This window comes from Onychostruthus taczanowskii, unplaced genomic scaffold (genome assembly GCF_017590055.1).
Source record: "Onychostruthus taczanowskii isolate IOZ18803 unplaced genomic scaffold, ASM1759005v1 scaffold1, whole genome shotgun sequence".
In the NCBI taxonomy this organism is placed as follows: domain Eukaryota; kingdom Metazoa; phylum Chordata; class Aves; order Passeriformes; family Passeridae; genus Onychostruthus; species Onychostruthus taczanowskii.
In genome coordinates this window covers 2675203-2702890 of record NW_024496525.1, presented here as the reverse complement: position 1 = coordinate 2702890, position 27688 = coordinate 2675203, and the positions used below count along the sequence as shown (strand labels likewise).

The window sequence follows — 27688 nt, the reverse complement described above, 5'->3', positions numbered from 1 at the left end:
CTTCCCTCTAGGTAGGTTTGTCCAACAATAGAGAGATTGTTGACTGACCAAGAGATCATTGTTCTAAATGTGGGTGGGATGCCGCTAAAAGATAATCTGTGTAACTACTGCACGGATGCATTTTCTTGACTCTTCAATCCCACCTCTGCCTTTGTTAATGCGCAGTTGTGAAAGAAATTGGAAGCACGTGGCAGTGTCACAGACAGCTCTCCCCACAGCTGTCCCTCCAGCTCCACTTCTCTTCTATTGCTACACAGTGGTTCTAGTTTTCATGGTCACAACATGAAATATGATTTGAGCCCTGCTCTGCTGTGTCGTGGTGCATTAGCAGCCAGCACTCTGAATCCCTTCACTTTTCTGTGGTTCTCGCCCTTACCATAAGGCTATCGTGTTCACATCCTGTGTTTGCTTGTGTTGTTTAGAGAACACAAGACAAAGAACAGCTGTTACATGAGCAGACACTCTCTGGGGTTAATGCTCAGGACTCAAACTCTTTTTCCTTCTATGCTGTAGGATAGGACAAAACCTGGTTTTCTAGTGCTTTTTAGATAACTATCTAACCCAGTTCCATCTGCTGACTCAGCTCCCTCTGAAGTTACACTCCCCACAGATGGTAGGTGTTTTCTGTTACTTGATTCAAGTGCAAAAGTGCTCATAGGCAACTTGGAAATGGCTGGGTGGATTTTACCAAACTACCCCGCCAACTCTGCTTCTGCTGTGGGAACAAGTGGAGAAAACTTTAGCCTTGACATCGCAGGGACGGCCTCAACACTAGGATTTAACATGAGTGTGCCTTCTCCACCCTACTTGCACATGCAGTGTCTGGTCTCCAGAGAAGCCTTGAAGGATGATGCTGGAGGATGAAAGGCACTGATATGTTGGAGATTGCTGTTGCTTACCATCTCCCTCCCCGACGTGGTGGAAAGTGTGGGTCTGTTCACCTAGAGCCTACTTCCCTCCCCAGCCTCACCCCAAAGCTCTGACAGCCAGTGGAATGTTGACAGAGTGGTACTGCGCTCAGGTAAAATAAATATACCTTCCGGTAGGAGCAGGAACCTACCGGCTCCAGCATCCGGGGTCCTCGGGCCACCTCCTGCCTCAGTCCTAGCACTGGGGAAAGAAAGGACTGCACGCAACCCATGCTTCTCTAGAAGCCAGGCTCCCTCCTGAGCTGAGCTCTCACCCTGGAATTCATTGGCATTCATCTCTCCACTCTAGGACCTACGTGGTCTCTCCCACTCTCATTCATACCCTGTTGCTCTTGGTATTTCAGTATACTGCTTTCAATGCCTTTCGGCCCACCAAGATGCTTTTCCAGGCAGGGGGTGGGGGGACAGACCCAGTCTGACTCTGCTGAGCTCTCTCCAGTTCATTTAAGTTACACAGTTCTGTCTGTGTAATATAGTCACTTGAATCTATCTGTCTTTTCTTTCCTCTCCCTGAGCCAGAAGGCTCAATCTGCCAACAAATGGGATAATTTTTCAGCTGGTGTTTGGCAGCCATCATTTTTCTCCCTGCCCAACCAATGCTTTGTTGTAGCAAATGGAAAAGTTAGTGATTTGACTTCTGAATAGGAGGATATGCCTCAAAGGAAGAAGGTTCCCTGTAGCATCAGGAGCTCAGCTCTGCAGCACCACTGGCCAGATTTACTGACTGTTACTGGAATGATTAGTGGAATGATTGTTTGTTGTTAACAGCCCATCTGTAGTGTTTAAACTTCATCGGGGAGCTGAATTTCACAGGCATTATCTGGCTGAAGTACAGCCTCATATGGTCCACAGAGGGGCTGTTAAATCCCAGAGGAAATTAAATACAACAGGGGGCCTTCCTGTTATGTGGATCCAACTGATCTTTTTTCTCTGACAGAAATCGGCAGCTGGTTTGATGTTCTCTGGGGCATCAATGTGCCTATTGCTGCTGGCAGAGAACATGAAAAATTGTCTGTCACTAAGTACAGGTACTGAAGACCATGACTTTGTGGCACATTTACATTTTATCATCACAGGAATCTCTTTCCTTGTCGTTTTGTTGTCACAGTGAGATGATGTTTAGAAGACACAGTTAGATACTCACAAAGAAAGGGGGAGATAAGATAATGTAGAAAAGTTTCATGCATGTTTGTGGCATAGACAAACATGCAGTGATGTACAGCACCACATCCCTTTCTATCTTAATTCGAGGTGTTTTTGTCAGACTGATGCAGGCGAGGAATAGAAACTGTTTTTTGCCATGCAAAAAGGTCCAGTGCTGAGGTTTGACTCTCAGTGCAGAGGAAGGCTCTCCGATCCCTCTTGGAGATGACACTAATGCTCTCTCTCCCTTTGTCTTTCCTCAGCATTTCTCAGAAAACCTGGATCACTTCTCAGAAAACATGGAGGATTTCTCCAATGACCTCTTCAGCAGTTTCTTCGATGACCCAGTACTGGCTGAGAAGAACCCTCTGCTGGACATGGACCTGGACCCACCCACTCCAGGCATCCAGGCAGAGCACAGCTATTCCCTCAGTGGAGACTCTGCTCCCCAGAGCCCCCTTGTGCCTGTCAAGACTGAAGATAATGCTAACGGTGAGCATGAGATGTGCACACTGCACAGCTTTGGGCACCTCTGTTAGCAGAGGCTCTGTCTGGCTTTCATATATTATGACAAACTGGCTATTCCTTGGACTTGCACATGTCCAATCCAGGGAAAAATTTGATTTGCTGTTGTCAAATGCAGCCCACATTTTTCCCTTCCATTTGTGCTGTGATAGTCACATTACTTCTTTGCTGGGCTTACTGTTAATTATGAGGATGATAATTGGCTGTGGCTTAGTGTGCTGCCAGCTTCTGGCAAGCAACAGGCAATGTCTTTTTAGAAACCTGCAAACTTGGGTGTGGATGCCCTAGATCCAGCTCCGTTTTGGCATCAGGCAGCAGGGTTTTGGCTTGCACATAGGAAGCATGAGTCTCTGGCTGCAACCAGTGCTGGTACATGTGGAAAGCAAAGTGGCTTCTTTACCAGCAGATCTTTTAGCAGGAGACAGAGGGGAACAGTCATTTCAAAACTTATTTTTAAAACAATTCATTTCAGGATAATTTATGATGGCTGGGTATTTTTAGAGCTGTCTTTACAGAGAGTCCTGTAATTTGTGGGATTGTGTGGGTGTCCCAACAGCTGATGGACACCAGGCTGCCTGAAAAAGCAGTGGCAGAGACTCAGGATACACATAAGACAGCTATTCCTTTGAGCAACAGTGAAACCTGGGACAGAGGCTTCCTCTCATGACTAGGAATGATCCCAGCTTTCTGGTACAAATGCCAAGGCAGAAGGAGAGAAGGCTGGCCTCTGCTACCTCTGTGGTCCTTGAAAAGGCACAGCCATCTGCCACATTCCTTAGGGGGATCTCAGAGAGATGCTGAGAGAGAGGTTTATGGCAGGCCAAGCAACTCTGCCTTGGTACCAAAAAAGCTTTCAATTTGCATTTCTTTTTCCTTAGTTTTAACCCCAAACCAAAGTCTTGGAGGGGGCAGCTAACAAAAAAACCCCAAACCAGTGTGAACAAATAAACACAACTTTCTTTTGCCCCTGAAAATGAATAGGAGGAGATAAGACTTGAGAATGAGAGAAGCCAAAAGAATGCTTTTGTAGAAAGCAGTGAAATGAAGACTGCCGGCATGAAGCTATCTCAAGGACTCCTCTCTGAGACACTTAGCACCACTTCTCCTTCTCTCCACTGTCTGCACATGCCCTTCCTTCAGCTGTTATGTCTCAAAGGCAAGACCATGGCTCTCTTGAATGGAGTGTGACACTGATCCTTGGGCAGAGGCCAGCACAGGGTGTACAGTGCATAACCCAGGAGAGTTTGAGATGGGCCTGGCACTTGCTCTCTGAGAGTGCAGATCAGTTTCATAAGGGAGTAAGGCCTAGCATTACAATGGCAGGTATAGGAGTATCCATGCACCCAGTCCTGCAGCTAGATAATTCAGCTCATCTTTCCAGGGCTTTTTTGGCTCATAATTGCATGTGAGTCATATTCTAGTGAAACCCTGAGTCAGGTCCAGTATTTGCAACACTGTGCAGTCCTTTTGGCACAGCTCCATTCAGTCTCAGTCCTTTTAGACATTCAGTTCCAATTAATTACCCAGAAATGGTTTTTCTTTAACATTAAGCAAGCTCTGCTCAGTCTGCAGAGCTCCTCAGGAATGCCCCTGCTCTGTCTAGGCTTGGAGCTGGCTGAGGCTTGCTTTTTATCAGCTTTCTCCCAGCTTTTCTGCAGATCTCCAAAACTCTTCCAAATCCTGCCCCTTCCCACATGGTTCCCACTAACACAGGTCAGCTAGGGCAAGCCACTGGGTGCATTGTGACCCTGCTTATCATTGGAGTCTGCTTTCCAGATGGCTTGTGCATACGGACTGGCTGCTTCATTCCTCAGTACCAGGCCTGAGTTCTGCAGGGTGTGATTTGATGCCAGGAGCAGAACAGTGAGCATTGAACCAACCTCTGGTTAGTGCCTGCCCTCCTGTACAGGTCCTGCTTTCTCACTGCTCTTTGCCTCACCTCCTCAGCCCTGGGCAGCTGCAGCTATCTCTCAGCCGTATTTCTTCCCAATACGTAGAGAGCATCTACAGAATGTCTAGAGCAGAGGATGAGTGTCTTGGCATGCTTCATCCACCAACATACAGTGAAATCTGCAGTGTTACAGTGTTACCTCTGAAACATCCTCTCAGGCAGCAGAACCTAGACGTGTCCACAAGAGATGCCTACTCCTCAGTCCCTCATTGACCCTCTGATGCCTTATTTGTCTCTGATTCTGTAACCCAGTCACTCCCCAGAAGAATCTCTGAGGGTGGGAAAGAGAGCAGGGTCAGAATGTAGACAGGAAATGGGAGGACGGCACATACTTATTTGGGTGTCTGCTCCTTGGCCTGTCTGGACTGACAGCACTGGGGGCTGCTCCCTCACTGAGTCAAGTCTGATCAGGGAGAGCCCTTGGTGGTCTGCTCTCCCTTGTCTGGTAACTTGCTTCAGCAGCAGCCCTCACAGAAAGAGGATACCCCACACATCTGAGAAAAAGAGAAATGCAGATCTTTGCAACAGAAAGGATGAGGAGGAAAAGGCTTCAAATGACAGTAAGGAACTTCAGAGTAGTCAGTAGGCAAAATGTTCCCACAGTGGGCATAGCAAAACCAGAGAAGAGTTTAAATGGGGGAAGCTGTGAACTCTTCAGCACTTTTCAAAGGGGTAGGTTCAAGTGAATCATCTATCAGGACTGACACAGATTTACTTGAACTTGCCTAGAGCAGTGAGATAGACTGAAAGATCTCTCAAGATCCCTCATTTCTGTGAAAGGCAGAAGTCAGTCCAAATTTTCTGGGTGCAAACCACTTGCGGCTGTGTGACACTTTGCCTCCTTCCATCAGAAGGGGTTTGTCTGCATACCAGAGTAACTAGGACTTCACTACTAGCTGTGGGTTCAGTGTCCTTAGCAGGACAGAGAAAACACAATCCTCTCTGTGTCTACTCAGTAGGCTCTGTGTTGTCTCAGCTGTACAGTGCACCCCTGCCTGAGATGCTGCCTGATGACATTAGCCCTGCTGCATTGTGGGAAGCTCTAGAGAGCAATCCAGCAGCACTGAGAGCAGCACATGCAGCTGAGACACACAAGCAGCAGCAACAGGAGCTGTGTCTGTGCTTGACAACGTCCAGTCACAGAGGCAGCTGGAAGGAATGAGCATCTGCTAGAGAGACCTGTCTAGGCAGAAAGAAGAGGTGCTAGACCAAAGACAGGAAGACAACACATTCCATTGGCAAGGCCAACACTGTGTTATCATATATAATTCTTGTCTGGTCTTTAACACTGCTGTGCCAAGCAAAGCTCAGAGGTAGGATTCTGCCCTGGCCTCTCCTGAAAACAGAGGCTGAGTAGGGCAAAGACAGTGTTAACGTACCTTTAATTTAGATCAGATGGCAGCTCCCACATGAACAGCTGCTTGTTTGTACTCTTCTTCGTGCTGGCTATTCTGGAGCAGAGAAAGACCTTTATCCCTCTCTCCTCTTGCCAGGACATCTTCTAGACTGAGACCTGCACTGCAGAAATTAAATCTGCAGATTAATCTTTAGAACAAACAAAGAAGTGTTTGTTCTATTCATTATCCAAATCACAAATTGTTACAAGCAAAATTGAGTTTTAGAGAAAACTCAATTTTTTTTTTTTTACTTAATAAAGTAAATTATACTTTATATATCTTTATACTTAATGAAGTAAATGCTTGTAAAAAAAATGTTGACAGGTATGATTACTTGTTTTTACTGTTTTTAGAGAAAACAGAGCTGTGTGCTCTGGGCAGCAGACAGCTAGGCAACATCCCTGGGCCTGACTGAGAGTGCTGCATGCAGAAAGCAGTGCAGAGAGGTTAGAGAGTGAGTCAGACTGTGGCCTTGTAGAGGCACCTGGAACTCTCTCTGGTTCTCACTTAGCAATAGTCGGCCCTATGTCAAGCCAAATGTATTTTTGCTTGTCAGATAAAAAGGGAAAGGGAATGGATGAGGATTAGGAAGGAGGGTGCAAGGCTGCAGGCCAGCTAGGAGTAGCCTTTTGGCAGGCTGAAGTATTTGAAGGGCAAAGACCAATACTTCAGAGCAGAGCCTAGGCAGCTCTCCCGCCTAGCAGTCCTCTTCCCATCTGATCTGCAGTTCATCTGGGATCTCTACTTCCAGTGGCAAGCCAGGCTCACACCACAGATGTGCAGGGACAGAGCAGACAGGAGGCAAGGGGAGCATGCCTCCATGGCTCCATTTAGTTCCTTTTCCCTCACTGGTGCTTCTTGTCCCTGCCATCAATGGCAGCAGGGTACAGCTGTGGACAGCAGTCCCCTGAGCAGCCCAGGGGAGAGAAGAGTCTCAGAGGTGAGACTGAGGGGAGCAGCTGTAGAAGCAGCCTCACAAGCAGGTGCTGCAGTGGGCTTCCTTCCACAGAAATGGACCTTCCTCCTCTTCTGTCCTGCAGCAAAGCCCTGATAGTTGGCACAACATCATCAGGCGGCCAAAGCATCACTGTCAGCCTTTCACTGTCATCATGCTTGCTCTCTCACCAGCTCTCCAGGACAGAGATGGTGCTATTCTTGGTAAATCACCTAGCAGCTCTGTGATGCTGGCCATGCTGCCTAAGGAGCAACAGCTCAGCCTCCTCCTCTCACTGAGCCCTAAATATAAATAAGCTCCAGAGGATGAGACCTAGACATTACTGGGGGAAGAAACCCTGCAAGTGTCCTCCAGAGCTTGGGCTGTACAGTCAGAGCCTAGCAGAGACACAATTCTCCTATCTCTATCATGTCTGTGTGGGGAGACATGATAGAGATAGAGGAATTGTGTGGGGAGCTCCCCACTATGTGGGGAGCACATACTGGGGAGCACACACTGGGGGTTCATTCCCTTTTGTACTCTGTGTTGTGGGCCTGCATATGCTTGTGTGGTGACAGTGCTAAACTTGGAAAAGCAGCCTCCTCAGTCAGAGGAAGTTGTCTGCATGGCTTCTTTTCTCCCTACCCTCTTCTTGCTGGAGTTTGATTCTCATGTTGTGCATGTTTCAGAGCTGGAGAATGGAGTGTGGTCACTGGGGCCCAAACTCTGCTCCATCATGGTGAAACAGGAACAGAACCTGCCTCTAGAGCTGCCTGAGTCCCAGCTACCTGCCAGCTCCATACCAGTGCTGAACCTCAACCCTCTGCAGAGACTGCCACTCCCCGAGGAGGTGAGCCCATTTAAGATCTGTTGGGAACCTGGGCTCTCACACAGCAGCACCCCTGGTGGTGCAGACGCAGACATGTGACCGCAGGGTCCTGCAAGGTGATTTAGCTACTGAACAGACAGGAGAAGGTGTTAGAAAGCCCAGATACTGTATTATTTGTCATTCTCCTCTTGAAATGGCAGCACAGAAGGCTTTACAATCTTGGTTAAATAGAAGCATGTTTCCTTGGCACAAAAGCCAAAAGCTTTAAGCTTGCATCTACTGGAGATCTGTCCCCTCCAATATGCCAGTATTTCTGCAGCCACTCTTGGCTTATTTTCATTTTTCAGAGAACGGTGTCAATTAATGTGATGCCAGTGACCTCACTATTCCTCCATATAGACTCCTGCTCTGCCACTGTCTTTTTCATGGCTTTGGATTTGTCACATGGCCTCTCACTCTTTGTAGCTGCTCACTGGAAATGTTGGTTGCACTCCAGGTCCTGCTTGCTTTTTCCTATGAAGCAGCAGGATTTATTATTTCTGTGTAACCAGGGACCAACTCTTTTGGTCATATCTAGGTTCTTAAGAAGTCTGTTTGTCTGAAGGAGGTTCACTTATGCCACTGGTATGTGGGTGTAAGTTGAGGGCTTAGTTCAGCTGGCCTTGAGTCCAGCTGTGTTGGATGAGAAGGTCTGACCAGTCTCACACAGACCTTGCCTATCTTGTAGCAGCTCAGTAGATAACAGTAGAGCATCTCTGGGGTTCACTTCCTTTTTTCACTCATGTTGAACATCTTCCCATTTAAACAACCATCCAAAACAAATGGGTTCTTCCAGCCAAAACTGTGCACAAACTTCCTCTATTATTTACACAGCTTGAACTTGGTGTGCCCTCCAATCTCTGCTGTGTATGCTCAGCAGCCATACCATGGTGCTCTCTCAGCTGTGTTTACAGTCTGGAGGAGTTTGCAATGTGTCTGTTTAGTGTAAAAACTCCACTCTGTGGTGGGCTGGGGGCTGGCAAGCCAGGAGGCTGAGGGGCAGCATAACACAGATGGGAGTAAATCTACTCTTTATTCAGCTCTCAGTCCCCTTCAATTGGAAACAGTTGCCCAGTGGCCCTGGTGAAAGTCACATGAACAGGACAGCATGGTTGTTCTGTTTCTGTAAAACCTCTACACTCCCATTTATAATGAAAGCAAATCAAAGAGGTACTTCCCATGGTAACGCAGGGGTTGGTTTAAATTACACTGTCTGGGTCTGTCAAAGGAAGAATTGCCAAGAATAAAAGTCATCTCCCTTTTGGAGATACTCAGCTCGGTGCATTGCTTGGCAGCACATCCATCTTCCAGTGCCACTTCCTCTGTAAATGTGTTTGCACTCTGTGTGCCCAGCAACTGAGACTTCAGGGCTTATGTTTGAACTCTTGGTTTCCTCCATGGTGAGAGGTTCCTTTGGGGCAGAGGTGTGAGATGGGGCAGGACAGGCAGCAGGGGACCAGTGGCTATGGACAGAACTGGTGGGAGCCTTCTGGGCAGGGGACATGGCAGTGGCCAAGGACTCTTTTGGCTTCTCTTCCACAGGTTCCTATAGAAATGACTCCAGCACCTGTGATCAAAGCTGAACCCAAAGAGATGAACCAGTTTCTAAATGTACCTACAGGTAAGAAGATAGAATTCCCTGGTCAACTATATTACGTAGATTGTTATTATACAGGGTGGAAAGACAAAACACTTAAAAGCAGAGCTGTGCATATGAGGTAGCACTGGGGCAGAGAAGAACAGAGGAGTGGGCACTGCACTGTTCTAACTCAGATCAGTGTCTGCATCAGGAGCCACAAACAAAATTGTTCAGACAGGGACTCCCAGGCAAAACAGGCTACTTCAGAGTTGGAAATATGCAAGAGTGCCTTTAAAATCCTCAGAGAGACTGTAGAGCTATCCAAAAATAACCATCTGAAAGTCAGGAAATTCAGGATCCAGTTTAATTTGAAAGAAACCCAAGCATCTGAAAATCTGCCGATGCACAAATGAAAGCACTATGGGAACTCCCACTGCCGCAGAGAGACATTCCTTAGGCACATTCCCACCTCCATTAAGGCCCCTAGGGCTCTCCAGTACAAAGTGGGGACAGTTTTCAAGTGCTTGGAAACCAACTGAGTGACCGGAGCCCTGTTGGATCAAGTGTGCTGGCAAGTGTGTGAGCCCTGCAGTGCTTTTGGAAGAGCTTTGCTCTCACAGTTTCCTGTACTTGTGAACAGGCTATGGAGCAAAACATCACAGGCTTTTTACTTCATTTTGGTTGACAGTGGAGGACCTTATTGCTTTGTAAATACCTTCAGTTCCTTGGCAAAGCCCTGCCAGCTCCTCTGCAGTTCCTAGTTTAGCACATTTGAGGTCAGTCTAACCTCTGTCTTGGGCAGTGCTCAGTCAAGCCTTTTTCTCAGACTCACCCCATCTTGTGAATTTCATCATCCTCTCCTTTCAGCCCTGTGTTATGGCAGGGGGCATAACCCTGTGCCTGTACCAACAGGCTGACATGAGAGCCATTGACTTGATCTCCTTATTCCTCAGTAGATGACCTGGTGCAGATGCCTCCAACTCCACCCAGCAGCCATGGCAGTGACAGTGATGGATCTCAGAGCCCTCGGTCCCTGCCTCCCTCCAGCCCAGCCCGGCCTGCTGCTCGCTCTTCTACTGCCATCTCCTCCTCACCTCTCCTCACAGCACCACATGTAAGGAGGCAACAGGGCTGGGACACAGGGCTCCTTGCTGCTCAGAGGGGTTTGTAGGATTTTCAGGGCTTATTTGGAGGTTCCTGCCCTTGCTGATGTCTTCAGGCTGAAATGCTCTGTCAAGGCAATGTGATATCTTAGCACAAGGATAAACGCTCACAGGAGTGAGAAGAGGCACAATGAATCTTGCATATCTACCAGCAGCTACCTTGTTTTAGCAGGTGCTGTCTTTCATCCATACTTTGGGAAGTGGCCTATGCACTAAGAGGACTTTCTGAGAAGGCTAATGAGAGAGAGGAATTATTGGAAATTCCCATAACCAGACCTTGTTAACTGTTGCCCAGAAGTTTGTTGGCACAGTGCAAGTGTGTAGCCAGACTCACTGTGAAGGAACAGATGTCCTCCCAAGTAAAAGAGGAAAGGAGTTGCTGAGCTGTGCCCCAGAATCAGGTTGAGAGTAGGAAAGAGCACTGCCCTGCACCTGTTTGGTGTCAGTGGGCAGCAGTGTATTCTGTTCTGATGTGTACAGCCTCTGGCTGCTCTGCAAGGCTTTAAGGAGGATCACTAGGGTAGAACTCCTTGCTGACACTGATGAATGCTCTCTGTGTGTTTCAGAAGTTACAAGGAACCTCTGGCCCACTGCTCTTGACTGAAGAGGAGAAGCGCACCTTGATCGCAGAGGGTTACCCCATTCCTACCAAGCTGCCCCTCACCAAAGCAGAGGAGAAAGCACTGAAGAGGGTCAGGAGGAAAATCAAGAACAAGGTGACTACAAAAAATGTAATCATTCAGTTCCCATGATTCCAGACCATCTTCAGCTGACCAGTGCTATAATTACCCTCACCTCCTCAGCGCCACTGCAGCTCAGAAAAGGTGGGATTGTGCCTTTGGCGCACTAGCATGAGCCTCCCAACCCACAAAAATGCTGACAAAGGGCATCTCTGCTTGCATGCTTTGCATACAGCCATACCTGGGAAGTGTGGCTTCCAACCCACTTCCTGAGACTGTGTAGTGTGGAATAGGGTCCACAGATCAGACAAATTGGTCAGGTCAGGCCTTGTTGCAAGGACAGGGAAACCAAAGCCATTGCATGGTTCAGGACTGGTGATGCAGAGTGTTCACTAGCCAGGCAGAGGCTGTGATACTTCAGACTGGGATTAGAAAGCATCCTGTGGGAGAAATGGTGAGACTGAACTAATCACCCAGTGACTCAGAAGTGGCCTGGGGCAGAATCAGCCCAAATGGCCACAGCTCATACACATGTGAGTCAGTGGAGTGGAATGCAACCCCGAAGATGCTCTCAGCAGCGAGGGGCATAATGCAACAAATTGGTTGCAGGCTACAAACCAAGGAGGGTTGCATACCTACAGCACCAATCCCCCCCACCCCAATTCTGACCTAGAGATCAGCAGGAATGTCAAACTGGAAGGCAACTCCCCATTTGCCTCTAGGATGCTGTGCGTGCAGGAGACAGACAAGATGCATGAGCCACAAAAAAATATCCAGAGGAGTATGATACTGACTCCCCTCTGCCCCCTAACAGATCTCTGCTCAGGAGAGCCGCAGGAAGAAGAAAGAGTATGTGGAATGCCTAGAGAAAAAGTAAGTTTCTTCTTCTCAGTCTTACTTTGAAAAAAGGAATCCTCACCATGCACAGGCTGCCTTTCTAGTGTTTTGTCTCTGAATTGCTCAAATAATACAATTCTTTGCAAGGCTGGCTGCCCAGGAGTTTGGTTTGGGATCCTGCCCCTACTCTCCTCCCTCCTAGAAATCCTCTTGCGGGATAAAGATTGGGCAAGATATTTTGTGTTTCCAACTGCTTCATTTGGCTCTCCCCTGCAAAAGACAGGCCATTTTGGCTGCCAGCAAGGTGGGATTTTGGGTTTCCCCACTAGAAGTTGCTTCTATTTTGTCTGTCCCATAAGTGGCAAGCTCTCTGAGGGCACTGATCATGGCTTTTTCCCCCTCTCTTCCCATGAAGGTGGACACACAAATACTTGACAGCAAGAAAAACTTTGCGTTGCAGCTATTCCCCACTCTCCCCCACTTCCACTCTCTGCATTAGCTTTGTTTTTCTGCTTGCAGCCTTGTTTTTCTATGCAAGGCAGGCATAAGCCTAAGGTGATGTCACATGACACTGACTGGGTGGAAAATAACTCCTATACTAGCAACCCCTAATGTGCATTCCCAGGCAAAGAAGAATGCTGCAACCCAGGCACAAATTCATGTTTCTGTATAATTACCATCTTCTTCCCAGTTACTAGCACCATCTGAGATCAGCAAATGGAAAAAAACAACCCCCAAACCCAACTTTAACTCTTCTCCCTGATGCTATTTCTCTTCTATAGTTGCACAGAAATGCTCAATTGAAGCAGATGATTCAAGGCGCCTCAGTGTGCACGGGTATGTCCAGGCATCAGAGCACATCACCTCCAGCTAGTGTCCCATATGGGGACCTTCAAGCCAGGGCTGGGGAGCTGGCTGACCTCGCTCAAAGGGCAGGTCCAGGGCGTTTGGTGGTGGGGCCTCCTCCCCAGATGTGGCTGTGGTGCCTGTATGTACTAAGCAGTTTGTTACGCTAGAGCATTGCTATGACAGATGGCTTTCAAACAATGCCAGGTTTAAATGTGAACCAAAAGCAGCATTCAGTGATTTTTTTTTTTTTTAATAGAACATGTCTTTGGTCAGCTTGGCTTACTAAAAAGTGGTTTGTCAAAGCCTGTACTTGGGCCCTTCTCCATTCAGTTTGACACTTTTGCTGGTAGCCCAGTTTTTGCACGGAACGCCTGGTTCAAAGGCTGTGCTGCAAACCTCCAGCAGGATCAGGCTGTGTCTCTGGCTTGCTTTTCTCCCGACCTGGAGGCACTCCCCTTCCCTTGTCCCAGCTGCAGCCCAACCACTTTCCCGTCGGAAGCGGTGGGAAGGAGCCTGCAGGTTCTCTGCTGCCCTCAAGTGCCTGCAGTCGGAGCTGGCCCAGCGTTTGCACAGAACCGCCTGGATTTCACAGCCAGGGCGCAGAGCCCAGGGCAGGTTCTCAGGGAGGGGTTTGACTTTGTCCCCCTCCTCCATTTTCATGCTTCTTAGGGGGGTTTGGAAGTGATGGAAATGTCTGCATAACTTTGGGTCTGTCCTGACTTGATCTGCCTGTAACCAGGTGCTCCTGTCTCTCCCAACCCTCAGAAGACCCTGAACTGGGAACTGTCACATGTAACTGCCCACCTGCAGTTTCATCCCTGCTCCATTGGGGCTGGCTGCAGTCTGGTGGGCCAAGTAACATTTGATTTCAGGACCATATCTGCAGGTGACACATGAAGCCACTGAGCCTCCATACCCCATGAGAAGCGAGGACTGCATTGTCTTAATCTCTCTGGCCTTTGTGACTAACCGGCTGTGGGTTTTATTCCCATAGGGTAGAGACATACACAACAGAAAACAATGAACTCTGGAAAAAAGTGGAGACCTTAGAAAACGCAAACAGGTAAGAGGAGCTAGACTTGGCCCTCTGTGGGTAGGGTAGGGTGGGTAGGAAGGGAAGTCAGGAGCACTGGAGTGGGGGGACAAGAAGAGAAAAGCAGGCTTCTCCAGCTCTGGTACGGGTGCTGCTTGGTGAGGTGCTGGTTTTCAGCCCATGACAGCAACGAGGCAGCTGGGTTTGGTTAGTGAGCCTGGAATGTTTGTGTTGGGACGCCAGGACACACTGCAGCAAGGGGAGGGAGGGAAGGCATGTTTCCCATAGCGCTTCGTCCTTCTCCCTGCAATCCTTTGGGCTCGTGCTGCCTTCTCCATTCCCCTCCAGGGCTCTGTCTGTCTCCAGGGCAGATGCATTGAGGCCTCTCACAGCAGCCTCTCAGACCCGCTGTTTCTGCTTTTGGGCTCTTCAGAGAAATCAAAGGCCCTGGGTATATTGTGGCTGTTTCAGGTTTCTCGTGAGAGAGCTGAACAAACTTGGTGAATACAGGGAAAGCCCATTATTCTAATAAAAGTAGAGATCCCAACTCCCACCAGATCCAGGGCAATTTGTTGTGCATGTGGTGTTCCAGCCCTTTCTCAGCCTCTTTTGGGCAAAGCAAGCCCAAAGAATCTGTCTCATCTGCTGCTACTGCTCACCTGAAAGGAGCAAGCTTGCTCCCACAGCCCCAAAGTTCTCTCACCCAAGGCTCTGGGTTTCCTCACGGGAAGCTCTGGTGAGCACTTGTGCTTCTTATATGCAGAGCTGGCCAACCAATAACCAGGGGAATTTGCTTCCTTGGAAGCAAATAATGAAGACTTCCACCCTGCAGTGGGGATGGGCAGCTGGAGCTAGAGGAGAGCCCAGCTCTTCCCCCTCTTACTGGGCACAAAAGGTGTGAGCAAGGGCAGGGTAAACTGCAGGGGATGCTTGTCTCTGTAGCTCCATTTTTATCAGCTCAAATTGAAGGGGAGAACCACAGCCAAAGAGCCAGTTCCTCACTCACTCCTCAGCTGCCATGACAGCTCATGGAGTACTCCTGGAGGCTTCACTGCACACCTTCCTCCCATCCACAACACGAGTGCAGTGGCCTTGGCTTCCAGGCCTGACACTGGTGCTGGGACTGGGGCTTGCCAGGCATGATCTGGCTGAGGTGTGCGAGAGCCAGAGGTCTCCTGTCTGCCAGAGATACAGCTGCTCTCATGCATGGGGCACAGCTTGCCCCCCTGGCCTCTCTGGGAGTGTAGGCAGCCCTGCTGCTGGAAGAATGTGAGACCCACCCTGAAAAGTAGGATGCTGGCCTAAAAACCAAGAGATTTTAAATTTTTTCCCCTAAAATATACATTGTGTTCTTTCTAATTAGGTTTGGATTTTGAGCACTGCCAGTGGGACACTCTGTGCTTCTCTCCCTCCACATGTACAGGGAGAAAAACAGGATTTGGAAAGGGATAAAGCTGGGATTCTCCTGCAATCTCCTGGTTCCAGGACCTGGCATTTTATGAAAGCTCAAACATATTTGTGTAAAACAGTCAGTGCTCCCAGAGGGAAAGTCTGCAATAGTCTCCATTTCAATAATATGAAACTCTTGGGAACTGTGCACTCTGTAGTCTCCCTCATCCCAGATTCCTTCACCAGCTCAGTGAGGGGTTCAGTAGTTCTTGGTAACACTACCACTGTTTTGTGTTATGTGTGCAGATGCCCATGAACAGTTAAATGGGGCAGAGAGACCTTAGCATGTGTTCCAACCAGGGCAGTCAGAGAATTAATTAATTGCTGAACTCAAGATTTGGCTTTGCCTACATACCTCTGCAGAATTTGCCAAGACTGAAGAAGCTCAAGGGGATCACAACTGTTTATTTCTCTCTCCACCACAGTTTGGGGCACAAGTCGAGCTTCAGAGTACGTGTCTCTGAATGAAGTGGGAGCAGGCAAGCCTGTGCTAAAGGTCTGACCTGTCTACAAAGTTCAGCCTCCATGCCAGAGCTTGGTTTTCATGGTATGCTGGCTCTCCACTGCTCTGGGAATTGACTGGCTGGGCTTTCAGGCACCCAGAAGTCCTAAATAATAGTCATTCATAATAGTGGGTAGGTGCAGTGAAGGTGGTGGTGGACCCACTGATAACACCTTTTTTTTGTTGTTTCCCAACCAAGCCTGTTTGGTCAGAGAACTCAAGTAATGTACAGCAAAGGGGAGATAGTTGTTTGCACAAGAAGGGAAAATCAAGGTACAATGTGAAGCGGGTAGTGGTATTCTTGGCTCACTTACTGGCTTCTACCTCCTTACTAAGTTTTGATATGCATTGTTTCCTATCACAGGACTCTGCTCCAGCAGTTACAGAAGCTTCAGGCTCTGGTAGCTGGGAAAGTCTCCAGACCTTATAAAATGGCTTCCACGCAGACTGGGACCTGTCTAATGGTATAAGCTTCATTTCCATCTTCTTTATTGGCCATGCTTCTCCAGACAGCTTTGTTGATTGCCTGTCTCTGCCCTCTTCCCTGCTGTCCAGTTCTGTTGTCAGTTACATCTGCTCTTTCCTTTTGTGTTACAGTCACCAGAGCTGGGCCCTGTGTCATACATACATCAGTTGTTTATGCAACAAAATTAGAATAATTCCTGCATTTTCACTGCCTTCTTCTTTGGGCAAAAAAGCACTTTGTTTGCTTTTCATTACCTATTAGCCATTCAGCAAAAATCTTCAATGAGTTTCCATTGTAATGGGCAGAGTTTTCTTTTGCTGAGCTGGTAATGCTTAATGTTTAACTCAGCAGGACAGATGAACACTCCAAGTATTCATCCCAGTGGGCTTTACCTTGTGTTTATCAGCAAGAAATGGCATCTGTTCTTGCTATGCCTGCATATAGGCTTTGTTAAATACAGCTGGAATTCTCTTTGTCCTTTTGACTAACCATAATAATTTGGGGTTGTCTGTTGTTTTGGTAATCCTATTTGCCTCATAGTGGAGGATCATGGTTAATAAATATTGGCTTCATTAAGGAGTTTTAGGGCATGCCAGTGTGTAGCCATAAATAGAATAAATTGCTTATTCTTCATCTCTTTTTTTTTTTTTTTTTTTCTGGGGGAAATTTCTGATCCATACTAAAAATAAAATCTTCACCCCTGTGATGTCTTTGCAGGATTGACATAGTAGCTGCTCGTGACAAATTTGTCAGTTAGTTTTCTATATCTGGTTATCACTTCTGTACTGTTAGCAGTCACAAAATGCAAACAGATGGTGAGGTACTTGCCCCACTTTCTCAGCACCCTCAGTGTCCTGAGGGATTGTTTTTTGGTCCCGGTTCAATGAGTTTCCTTCGTTCCAGAGCCCTCACTCTGTAATTTCAAGCACTTCCTCCTTTCAAAATCTGCTCAACCTTTCACTACTCTTTGCTGCCCCCATGTCAGACCAGATTTTAATGACTGTCTTTTTTTTTTTCCCTGCTCTCTGTCTTCATTCCCAAGTTCTTTCCACATTTTTGGGTGTGACCCAGCTGAGCCCAGTGACTCATTGCTCCTTAATGCAGCAGCTCATCAGAGCACCCCTGGCTCCAGCAATTCTTCATTGCTACTACCTGGAATAAACAAGTCTAGAAGAGGTGCCTTGCAGACATCCTCTGTGCTACAGGCTGATATAATATCTAATTTAGCTTCCCAACAATGTCCTAGGTCTCCTTGCTGCTCCCTTTGTTGCAGGCATCCCAGCCCACACACCCACTTCTCTCAGACTTCCTAGCTTTGAAGCATTTCAAGAATTTGTAATTTGCTTTTCTGTCTTTGACCAGTTCCTTTCATAAGCCTCTGAGTTCTCATTTTCCATTTTCAAATACAGCATTCCTTATTATGACAGATATATAGAATCATTGTGTCTTGCAGCATGGGAGTGGAGCAGGCTACCCTTCTTCTTTAGCCCTGTGTCATTGCTGCTGAATATTTGTACTGCAACTTCTTGAAGTCCTCCAGTGGTGAGCAGTCCTCTGCCTCCTCAGGCAAACCATTCCAGTGCTATGTTATCTTTCCCAGATAAAGCTTTCTTGCTATCTCATCTCAATCTTCCTTGCAGCAGCTTAAGCCTATTAGAACTTATTCTGCCCATTGTAAACAAGATCTGTTTATTCTCCCTTTGGGTACCTTCATTTTACATATTTGAAAACTCTTGGTTTTGAGCAATTCCCTTCAGTTTGGTCTGCTAAATAACCATGATTTCTTCAGTTTTCCCTCAAAGGCTGAGTTACTGAATCACTGCTTGTTCCCAGAGCTATCTTCCAGATTTTCTCCAATGGCCCTGCATCTTATTGGAAGTATAGGGCCCAAAGCTGGGCGTAGTGTTCCACCTGAAGGCCAGTACAAATCCAGCCAGAAAGCCTGTTCATAATGCTTGGGCTGAGATTTGCCCTTTGCAAAGTGACACTGACCTGGACCCATCTTATGTATAAGTTTAACTCCCAGAGCCTCTTCTGTAGGACAGCTGAAACACATAGCCACTGATGTATTTCCCTTGTTAATCACTCCTGCCACCTCAGAGCTATCAGCAGGCCTCCACATTTGTCTGTACAGATCTTCCCACTGTTCTTTTGGACCATTTCTTCCCATGGTCAAGATCTTTCCAAATTTGAATACTGACCAGAAACCAGTCTGCTTATAGTCTCTCCCATTTGCAGATTTGATACAGTCCATCATTTAAGTCAAGCTTAAAAACGCTGAATCTTGCCAGATCTGTAACAGATCTCTCTGCTACTCCATCTGCTACTTCCTCACAGTTTGACAGTGAACCTTTGATAAATACACTCTCAGTATGTCTTTTTTTAATTATTAAATTGCTTCCACCTTTCCAAATGGTTTTGCAGTAGTCGTCTCTAGCTTAATTTCCCTCAATTTTAAGAGGTCAAATAATGAGATGGTCAAAAGCTGTGACATAAATGTTACTCAGAATCAAGCCAAGAGTTCCTGTTATGAAGGGTTGTAGAGTTTGAACTAGAAGTGAATCAGAGCATCAGAGTTAACCTGAAACAAAACAGTAAAAACAGTGCTGTTTTGCAAAACCCCAGCTGAAAGCCATGTTAAAACAAGATGTTAAGTATACTGCTCTTTCTCAGCCCAAAAAGCCTGGTTTTTTTTAGAAGGAAAGAACAGACTTTACAGGGCTGGCTCCCTTTTCTCCAAGTTGTGTGTTTGGCTGTGATAATTCCAAGCAACATCCATTCAGAATTTATTTTTTCCTCTGTTTTTGTTGAATAAGGATTCTAAATTTTTCACGTGCCTGATATGACACGTTTAGACAGCGTCTATGCTGCCTTCCTTTAATGTCCTTACTTTAAAATCAACCATGAAGAGTCTGGACAATTAAAATCCCTCTTTATATAACATAGTATCCCCATGTTACTATTTCATCTCCACATCTCCTGGAATCCACTGGTGGTCAAAATTACCTTAATGTACCAGCTTCTGTGTATTACTTAGGCACAGGTATTTCAAAATAGGTGACTTCTGAAAAGCAGGCAAGCAATTGCTGGTTGTCCCCACAGGCATCCACCCAGATCAAATTTGCTGTTTTATACATAGGTAGTAGACATCAGCAACAGATGCATCACCTCTTTGGCTGTTCAGTTTGAGCACTGAGCTGGCAGCAGGTAGTTACAGAGCATGCATGGTGCATGAGTGTTCAATAATTTGGCTCTGTACCATTTCCCATGTGTGTCTTCTTGCTCTGTACTGGCAGTTCCCTAAGCTCTGTACAGTCCCTTATGATCAGCACTGGCATTTCACTCTGAAGCTTTACTGTTATGGCAGAATTTCCAGATAGCTCCCGACCTACCTGAGGGGGATTTCAGGGAAGATTTCCTGTACCTTTCTCCTGTTATCACTGCCTAGTAGCTCTGACTGGGCTGCCTGATAGCAGAAGGAACTGACACATGGTCATGCATACCTACATGTCAAGCATAAATTTAACCCTTTCCTAGAATTCTGCATCTTTACTATCAGGTATTAGGCAACTGCAGTTCTGCTGTCATTTCTGTCCTTGCAGGGATAGTAGCTTCACTTTGCTCTGTGTGTAGTTCCTCACAGATTTCTCCCAGTGGGCTTGTTTTCTTTACAGCCCACAACAGCTCCTGCTAAGCCAATGGTCAGGTTCCATTTTGTCAAGGCAGAATTTGTCCCTTCTGTTGAGTCTCCCTTTTTTCAGCTTGTTTCTCAGCTATGCCTTCTACTATCTCTCCTCAATAGAACAGGCAAGTTCTCACAATTGAACCAGAAATACTCCAAATAAAGTAACAAGAGGAAGTTTCTGACTTCCCTTATTGAATTTGCAACAGAGATTAGTACAGCAAGCCCCTTCCCTGTCTGTGGACCACAGGTACCCAGTTGTCAGTGTGACCAAATCTTACACAGCCTCATGTTGTTGTGCTGTGGGGGGAGTGTTTCTTCATGGCTAGTGATACTGACTCTGTGCTGATGTCCTTTCCAGGTGCTGGCACTCTGCTTCGTTCTGATCCTGGGATCCCTGATGCCCTGTCTCCCTGAATTCTCTTCAGCATCGCAGACAGTGAAAGCAACACCAGCACCAGACATTTACACATCTAGTAAGAGTGAGTCTAATGTGTTCCTCCATTTCAACTTGTCAAACCATTTCCAGCTCTTCTCTTGACACTCCCTGACCAGGCATAGCATCTTCACCTCTGTGCCTTCCCCGTATGCTGGGACCATGGCAAAGGAAGACTCATATTCTGTCTGTGGTACAGACTCCATAACAACTCCTTCTTGGGCCTGTTGTCATGCTGTGCTAACCATTGTCCCAAAACTTGACTAGTGTCAAAGGAAGGAACATGAGGGAAAAGTCCCAGGGCAGACTGGTTGTCTTCTGAAGAGGCTCTATGTCCAGGGGGGCATTTGCTTCATGAAGCTGGGGGGAGGAGGGTATCCTGCACAGTTCCACATGAACAAGGCTGGGTGAGCATGTGCTGAAACTACCATCATGACCCAAATCCATTGCAAGAGACCTTGTCCCCATTGTTAACCAATGCTCTCCTTTTTTTCAGTTCAGTCACGGAGCCTCCTTTTCTATGATGAGGGGGCTGGCTCCTTAGAAGAGAGCTATAGCTCCTTCCTAACCATGGACCATCCTGAGGGGTGGGAGGCCAAAAAAAGGCAGTCTGAAGAAGGAAGGCCTCATCTGGCCAGGACACATGAGACGGCTAAATATCTGAGCAAAACCCAGGGGGGTCCTGCCCAGAACCAAACCAACCCAACTCTCAGCCACCTCAAAGAGCAATTCCGTGAGAGGTAAGCAGGTGGGGCCTCCTTCTGAGCCCAAAACACAGCACGGTGTCTGGGGGTAAGCAGCAGGCACATCCATCCCCTCTGCTGCAAGCTAAGGACAGCTGAGCCGCCCAGGACAGGGAGCCAGCTAAGAGCCATGGCTGGAGGAGGCCAGTGCTGGCAGGGAGCATAAGAACAAGTTCATTTTCTAGAGCAAAAATGTGGCCATAAAACAGTGTTCCACTTGCATAAAGATGTGGAGGGCTGGATGACTCACATGGTCCCAGGTTTGTGGTCCATTTAGTGCCCTGGGGAAGGAGCTCATCCTGGTCAGAGCAAACTAGCTGGGCACACAGAGAGGTGGATTTGCATAGGAGGCTACAATGAACCTTGACTGATGCCTTGTCTTTTCTTTTTCTCAGGGAGACAAGCTCCAGTGAGACAACTGAATTCTTGTAGCAGCTGCTGGACCTCAAGGCCTCATCTGTCTGATTGCAGGATTCCCTCCTCACCAAGCAACTGAGGGGACTTGGCAGGAGAGGACACTGCATTTAGACGCTCCTAAACTGGCCTTGGGTTCAGCTCCTCCCCTTCCCCATCGTCCCCATTAGTGCTGATCTCTCTGAGGGGAGTCACAGGACTGCCAGAACCAGCAATAAGTGTCTGGAGAAGCCCTGAGACTCCCTCTTCTCTGGCCTTACCTCCTGCTTAAATGAGCACTACCCTATGGATGTGGGCTCACCTTGGAGAGGAGGGAGATCAGGGGAAGCCCACAAACTATTCAGCTCACTCCCCAAAGCCTCCAGACCAAGGGGGCTGTTCCCACATGTGTACCCCTTGGCTACATCAGATGCACCTGAAGGAGAGAGAAAGTGCTGGATTTACCGTCCTGCCTGAGGGTTTTAGGAGTGGGTGAAGCTGGTGCTGAAGAGATGGCTCTGGAGAGTTTGAGCTCATTCCTTGCCCTCCATATGTTAGTATATTTCTGCTTCCATTGAGAGAAAACCTAGTTCTTCCTTGCTCTAGTTTTCTCTTGATGGACATGCCTACGTAACTTCAACACCAACTATCTGCAAAGATCTGCACACAAACGGAGTAGGGGAGAGAGATCCCAGACAGATAAATCACCATAAAAATTAGCCAGCAGCTTCTGGGTAACCAGAGCTCTGAAAGAGAGAACAACTTTCCCTCATAATCCACTTCTCCCCACCCTTAGCACTCCTCTTTTGGCAGGGGTGGTATTTTTCTTTCTGTTCCCAGCTTGGGCCCTACAGTGCAGTGCTAACCAGGTCAGTGGTCTTCTCACTTTCCATTCTGCAAGCCTCCCCCTTTGAGAGTGAGTGAGAAAAACACATTCGCATAACCCAACCCCTATCCCAGCTCTTCATCCTTGATTCTGCTTCATGCCTAATGGGTCTTCCTAGGAACCACCAAGGAGAGCTCTACAACCCATTGGAGGGCTGTCAGATTGTTCCCCTCACATCCTCTGTGTGCACAATAGTGTTGTAAAAGCCACTGAGGACATACTGGCATTTCTGAGACAGCTACATCTGTCATGAAAGAGGTGTTATGTTGGAATTGGCCAGGGTCACCAAAGACATTTTTAGACCTCTTCTTTCTAAATGCTGACAGCAGAAATAGCAAACTCTTGCCATACCACCTCTCAGGCCAAGTTTGGTGTTGAAGTGACATCATATCAAGCCTATGCCATTCTCTTTAGCACCCAGACACCCATTTCTGACCCTTCTTCCTCTCCAGCAAAATTCCTGCAAAAAGGCAGAAGTGTCTCCTCACACCATTCCTCAGCTGCCATTTGATGGAAGGACAATGTGGGACACGAGTGTTGGAGATCTGGGATGTGGCAGGGTGCCCCTGTGTGACATGGGAGTCCCTGTGCACTCTGCCAGGTCTCACAGCAGGCTCCTCTTCTGCTTGTTTCTCATCAAGCACCCTCGACTCACTCTGCACTGCCCCAGCCTCTCCCCTCCCAGGGCGGGAGTGGAGAAGGCTCCCTTTAGAGGAAGGATGGGATGGCTCTTGCTCAAGGACTGAGAGAGGTGAGGGAAGGGCCCTCACATCCTTCTTTTCCCCCTATTGAAAATTGGTTTTGCCCCTCCAAGTCATTTAGGAAAATTTGGACACAGCTGGCTGCAATCGTGCATCCGTGGCCAGTGGGGTGGTGAAGAGGAAAGCTTTCAGCATTGCTCTGCTCTCCCCACAGGACCCACTGGTCACCAGATACCACTGCATTCCCCGTTCTCCACCCCAGCACAAAGAACCACTGCCGGGTCCAAGCACACCCTCCTCCACCCAAAACTTCCACAGAGCATGTCCCCATGCCTCCCACTCCCACCGTTGTACAGAGATCAAGAGCAGAACTCGTTTGTACATAATGAAACTTATTTTGTATTATTGCCGATCCCTTAAGATATTGTATTTTGGAGACTCTCAGATCCTATTTTCAGTATTGTATTTTATTAAGAATTAGTGCGGGCTTGGCATCTATGAACTTCTTGTAGCAGCTCACTTTCCACTTATACTCCAGCAGCTGCTTCTTCTCTCTTAGTTTTTTTTGTGTTTTTTGTACTGTTTTGTTTTCTTTTCAAGCCACCCTTTCTCCTCCTTCTATCACTTGCTCTGCATTTGCTTTATGAAGCAAAATAAAAATAAAATAAAAAGATTCAGCATCAGCCCTGGGTTGACAGATGCTTTTATTGAAGCATGGTTGTCATGCCAGCCCACATCACAGCTCCTCACCTCCTGCTCCCTCTCCCGTTTCCTGGCCATGTGCAAAATTGGTTCAGTACTGGGACTTCATGCTCCATGTCAGGAGCTAGAAACAAACTTGCATGTTTTATTTCCAGCAGCACTGTCATTGTCATTTCTTCTGCAGTTCTGAACAAGTCAGAACTCTTCTACCTCAGTTTCTTTCCCCCCCTTGAAATACCACTATCATCTTCTTGGAAGGAGAAAGATCATGGAAGAAAGTATACGAGGAGCAAAGAGCTACTTCAATGAAGAGGCTGTGCAGGGATCTGTACAACAAAGACATAGCTCATAGCATGGTGGTCCTATCCTGTCTGAAAAAATACCTGAATCTTTTCATTAATGTAAAAGCAGAGCAACTTTACTTAAATGGGGTAACCTTGGTCCTGGCTGTCTGTCAGCCTGTACCTCTGACAGTCCGTTTACACTTGTGAAAACTGATAGGTTTTGTCCTGATTTTGTGTGAAACACAAAGTAACCGAGGCTCTAAAAAACAAATTTTCCTTTTCTAGCAAGCTTCAAGTGGCTTCATTAGAATTTTGCCATTGAAGCAACTCTTGGAGTCAGCCCTCCATGTCTGGAAGGCAGCCCAAGCAGGAGCACCTTTCAAAGATGCTATAAGGTGTCTTTATCTCCCACCTCTGGCTGGGCTGGTACAGCAGGACTGTGCCACAGCAGAATGTAAGGCTTGGGGCTTACAAAGGTCTCTTTCTGCAAATTATAATTTCTTTGTGGAGAGGAGTGAAGCTGTTGCCTTGCTGTTTTGACTGAGCTGGCCATTGAACAGTGTCTGGGAGAGACAGGAGCTCTCTCTTCTGAGCCAGGTCTGTACTGCCAAGAGGGAGTTTGATGTGTGATCCATGGCAGGTTAGTCTGACATGGTTTTGCAGACCCAAGCAGAGCTCCCTTCCCCCTGCCCACCTACCGATGCAAGGAAATGCCTGACCTTGCCCTGCAGTTTCTTCCTGGACCAGAACTAGTCGTGAGTTGACAATCTGATGTTTTCCCTGCAGTTCCCTGCAGCACCCCGTCCAAAAGCAGCCTCCTAACCCTGCGTCAGTATGATGCACCTTCCCCCACTACGGGGTGGGGCTGCTCCCTGCACTCATCAGATTTCATCCAGAGGAAGGGCTCAGCCCTGCTTTGCTCAGCCTTGTGAAACTTCACACAGCTCTTTGGGAATTGCCTTCCAGGGAGATTTTGGCCTGCACCCTTCATACACACTCCAAAACAGGTGCAAGAGGGAAGTTCTTAAAAGAATGAGTTCTCAGGCTTTGGCTGCTTAAACGCGGCCAGACCAATCAGAACCCTTCCATCAGGAGAAAATTTCCCTTCATCTTGACAAATCCTCCTAATTCTGCAGTCTACCAGATATCTCTGAGCTGCTCAAAGCAGACGCATTAGGATCTTTTGATCCCCGCTATGCCTCCCAAAATGCACCAGCCAATCACACCTATCAGTTTGGCTACAGCAAGTAATTAGAGCAGATTGAGAGAATTAGCAGAGCAAGAGTCACCTTCCTTACAAGTCACCTTCCGCCTCACTCAGTTGTGCTTGGTCTGCTCCAAGTGCCCCAGCTGAGTTCTGCCACAAGCTGGGCTTCTGCCCACTCAGGGTCACATTTCTCAGAAGCCTCTGTGCTGTCAATTCATACAAGCCCTGAACAAAAAAAATGCTAACAGAACATGGACTTTGGTTTTCAGAGACAAATTATTCCCAATTGTTCTGTTACCAGGCTAATTAAAAAGAACAAAAAAAGGTAAAATACTTAGGTTTTGTGGCTTGCTGCTGCCAAAAGGGTTACTGGCAGTGCATGTAACCCAGCAGCAGCCTGGTGGGTATGTTTTATTTGTTTCAGAAGGACAAACTTCCCACCCTGAAGCTCCTTTCCTATGGCATTGACACAAACACCAGTGAGAAATGCTCTGCCTTCCTTCCTACCTGGAAGTCTGGATCCTGCTCTCACCCAGCTTCCTGTTTGTCTCCATCCCTGACTGGTCATCCACTTCCTCAGCCTGGTGGCCACAAACTTTTTTAACCATAAAGGACAGGACAGATGTTTCCCAAAACTCCCTGGGAGCAAGAGGGGACCAGCATTTTGCATCCCCTGTAGCTCCTCTGGGTAGCCCATCTTTGTCCTTCCCTGACAGCCCAGCTGGCACAGATGAATGTGGCTCCCATATTCCATGGCAACAGAGGCTCCCTAGGCCAGGAAGAGCCCAGGGCAGAAAGAGAAGCATCTCACTGCGGGTGGTGAGAAGAACAGGTGCCACTGGGCACCCGCTGCTTCTCTTTCCACAGCCTGCTCCCAGCCTCTGTGGCAGCAGGAGGATGGAGCGGGGCCATGCACCCATGCAGGGAGTACTGGCAAGCTCCCAAGCAGGTCTGTGTCCCCTCAAGGGAGGATGAAGCTGCTTCCCCAGGGCCAGCTGTGCTTGTGCACAGTGCTGCTGGGGGAGGGCTCACCCAGCAGCGCTTCAGCTTTCAAGGAGAACAAAACCCCTGTGGGGGATGGAGGGGCTGAGTCACACAGTGAGGAATGTGGGGGTTTCCTGCCAGTCACGATTCCGTGGAGGAGTGGGCTTGGGGGCTGTTGTGGTCCTGATAGAAGCAAATCCCCCAGGAGTGCAGCCAGAGAGAGATGTCATTGTGACTTTTAGGGCCAGACAAAGGCTTGGTAACTTGAACTGGAGGTGCCAGTGGAGTATGGTTACCAGGAAAAGACACAGCACTTCCTCAGCCCCTGCTGCTTCCCAGGTTGGGGTGAAAAGTGACATGGGAATGTGCTGTTCCACAGTGCCCTGCAGCAGAGGTGCCACAGGGCAGTATGGAGGTAATGAAGAGTGCAGGCACAAGGGATGAGATGCTCCTGATGACTCCAATGGTGATACAACAGAGCAGGTTGAGGACAGATTCCTGCTCCCATCACGCCAGACTTTCATGGGAAAACACTGGGATTACAGGTGACTGCAATGTGCTCTTCACGCAATACATGACTGTAGGACCTTGCCATGATGCAGGGGATGGCTCTTATAGACATATACTTTGAATTTTCCAGGGCCTAGCAGGTAAAAGCACAGCATGTGAATCTGGGACAGAACAAATCAGGCACATATGGGAGCTTTGTAGGGATCTCTTACTCCAGCTGACATCCACAGCATGAGGGTGGGCTTGGACTCGGGTCACAAAGTCCAGCCACAGCCCGGGACAAATAAATGATGCAACTTGTCTGATGTATGTGGGCAGAGGTCGTTCCTACCTCTGGATGCCAAGATTGGAGAAAAATTGACTTGAATAAGGAAAAATCAGGAATAAAGTAGCCTCCTAAGCGGCAAGGATCTGAGTGAGTCAACTGGAAAGATGGGTACCACTGTCCACAGCTGGGGACCCTGTCCCTGAACAGATGTCATCCATGGTGGATGATTGGACACAACAGCAGGTACTTTGCTCTGCTGGGGCTGCTGCTGTCATGCAGTTTTCCAGGCCACCAGACTTCACCTGAGAGCAGGTCTGGTTAAGACAAGTGCTACCTGAGCAGCCCTTGCAAGCAGGCAGGTACCAGCTGGACTGCGGACAGAGAGGGGCAACTGAGTTGTCACCCTCCTCTGCCTTCCCAGACTCCGAAGAGTTAAGTGCCAGTTTCAAGTGTCTCTAAGGTGACACCAGGCTGCCTGCTGGATGCAGCTCCCCGCAGCCCCCTCCCCACGCACACAGCACACACTCATGCTCACTTTCTGCTTTGTCTTTTGAGAGCTGCTCCAGGCTTTGTGCACAGGCACTTTC

The 27688-nt window shown here is 47.9% G+C and overlaps 1 protein-coding gene across 1 annotated transcript in view; it reads left to right on the top strand.

Moving 5' to 3' along the window:
- The window catches only part of CREB3L1 (cAMP responsive element binding protein 3 like 1), a 45755-nt gene extending 21965 nt beyond the window's left edge, over positions 1-23790 (top strand). The window contains exons 2-12 of the mRNA XM_041397534.1: positions 2336-2564; positions 7569-7729; positions 9290-9368; positions 10283-10440; positions 11056-11205; positions 11984-12042; positions 13850-13918; positions 16204-16303; positions 20349-20469; positions 20920-21163; positions 21562-23790. Coding sequence (XP_041253468.1) covers positions 2336-2564; positions 7569-7729; positions 9290-9368; positions 10283-10440; positions 11056-11205; positions 11984-12042; positions 13850-13918; positions 16204-16303; positions 20349-20469; positions 20920-21163; positions 21562-21598 — 1407 coding nt within the window. The 3' untranslated portion in view covers positions 21599-23790. The remainder of the gene's footprint in view (positions 1-2335; positions 2565-7568; positions 7730-9289; positions 9369-10282; positions 10441-11055; positions 11206-11983; positions 12043-13849; positions 13919-16203; positions 16304-20348; positions 20470-20919; positions 21164-21561) is intronic.
- The last annotated feature ends 3898 nt before the right edge of the window (positions 23791-27688 follow it).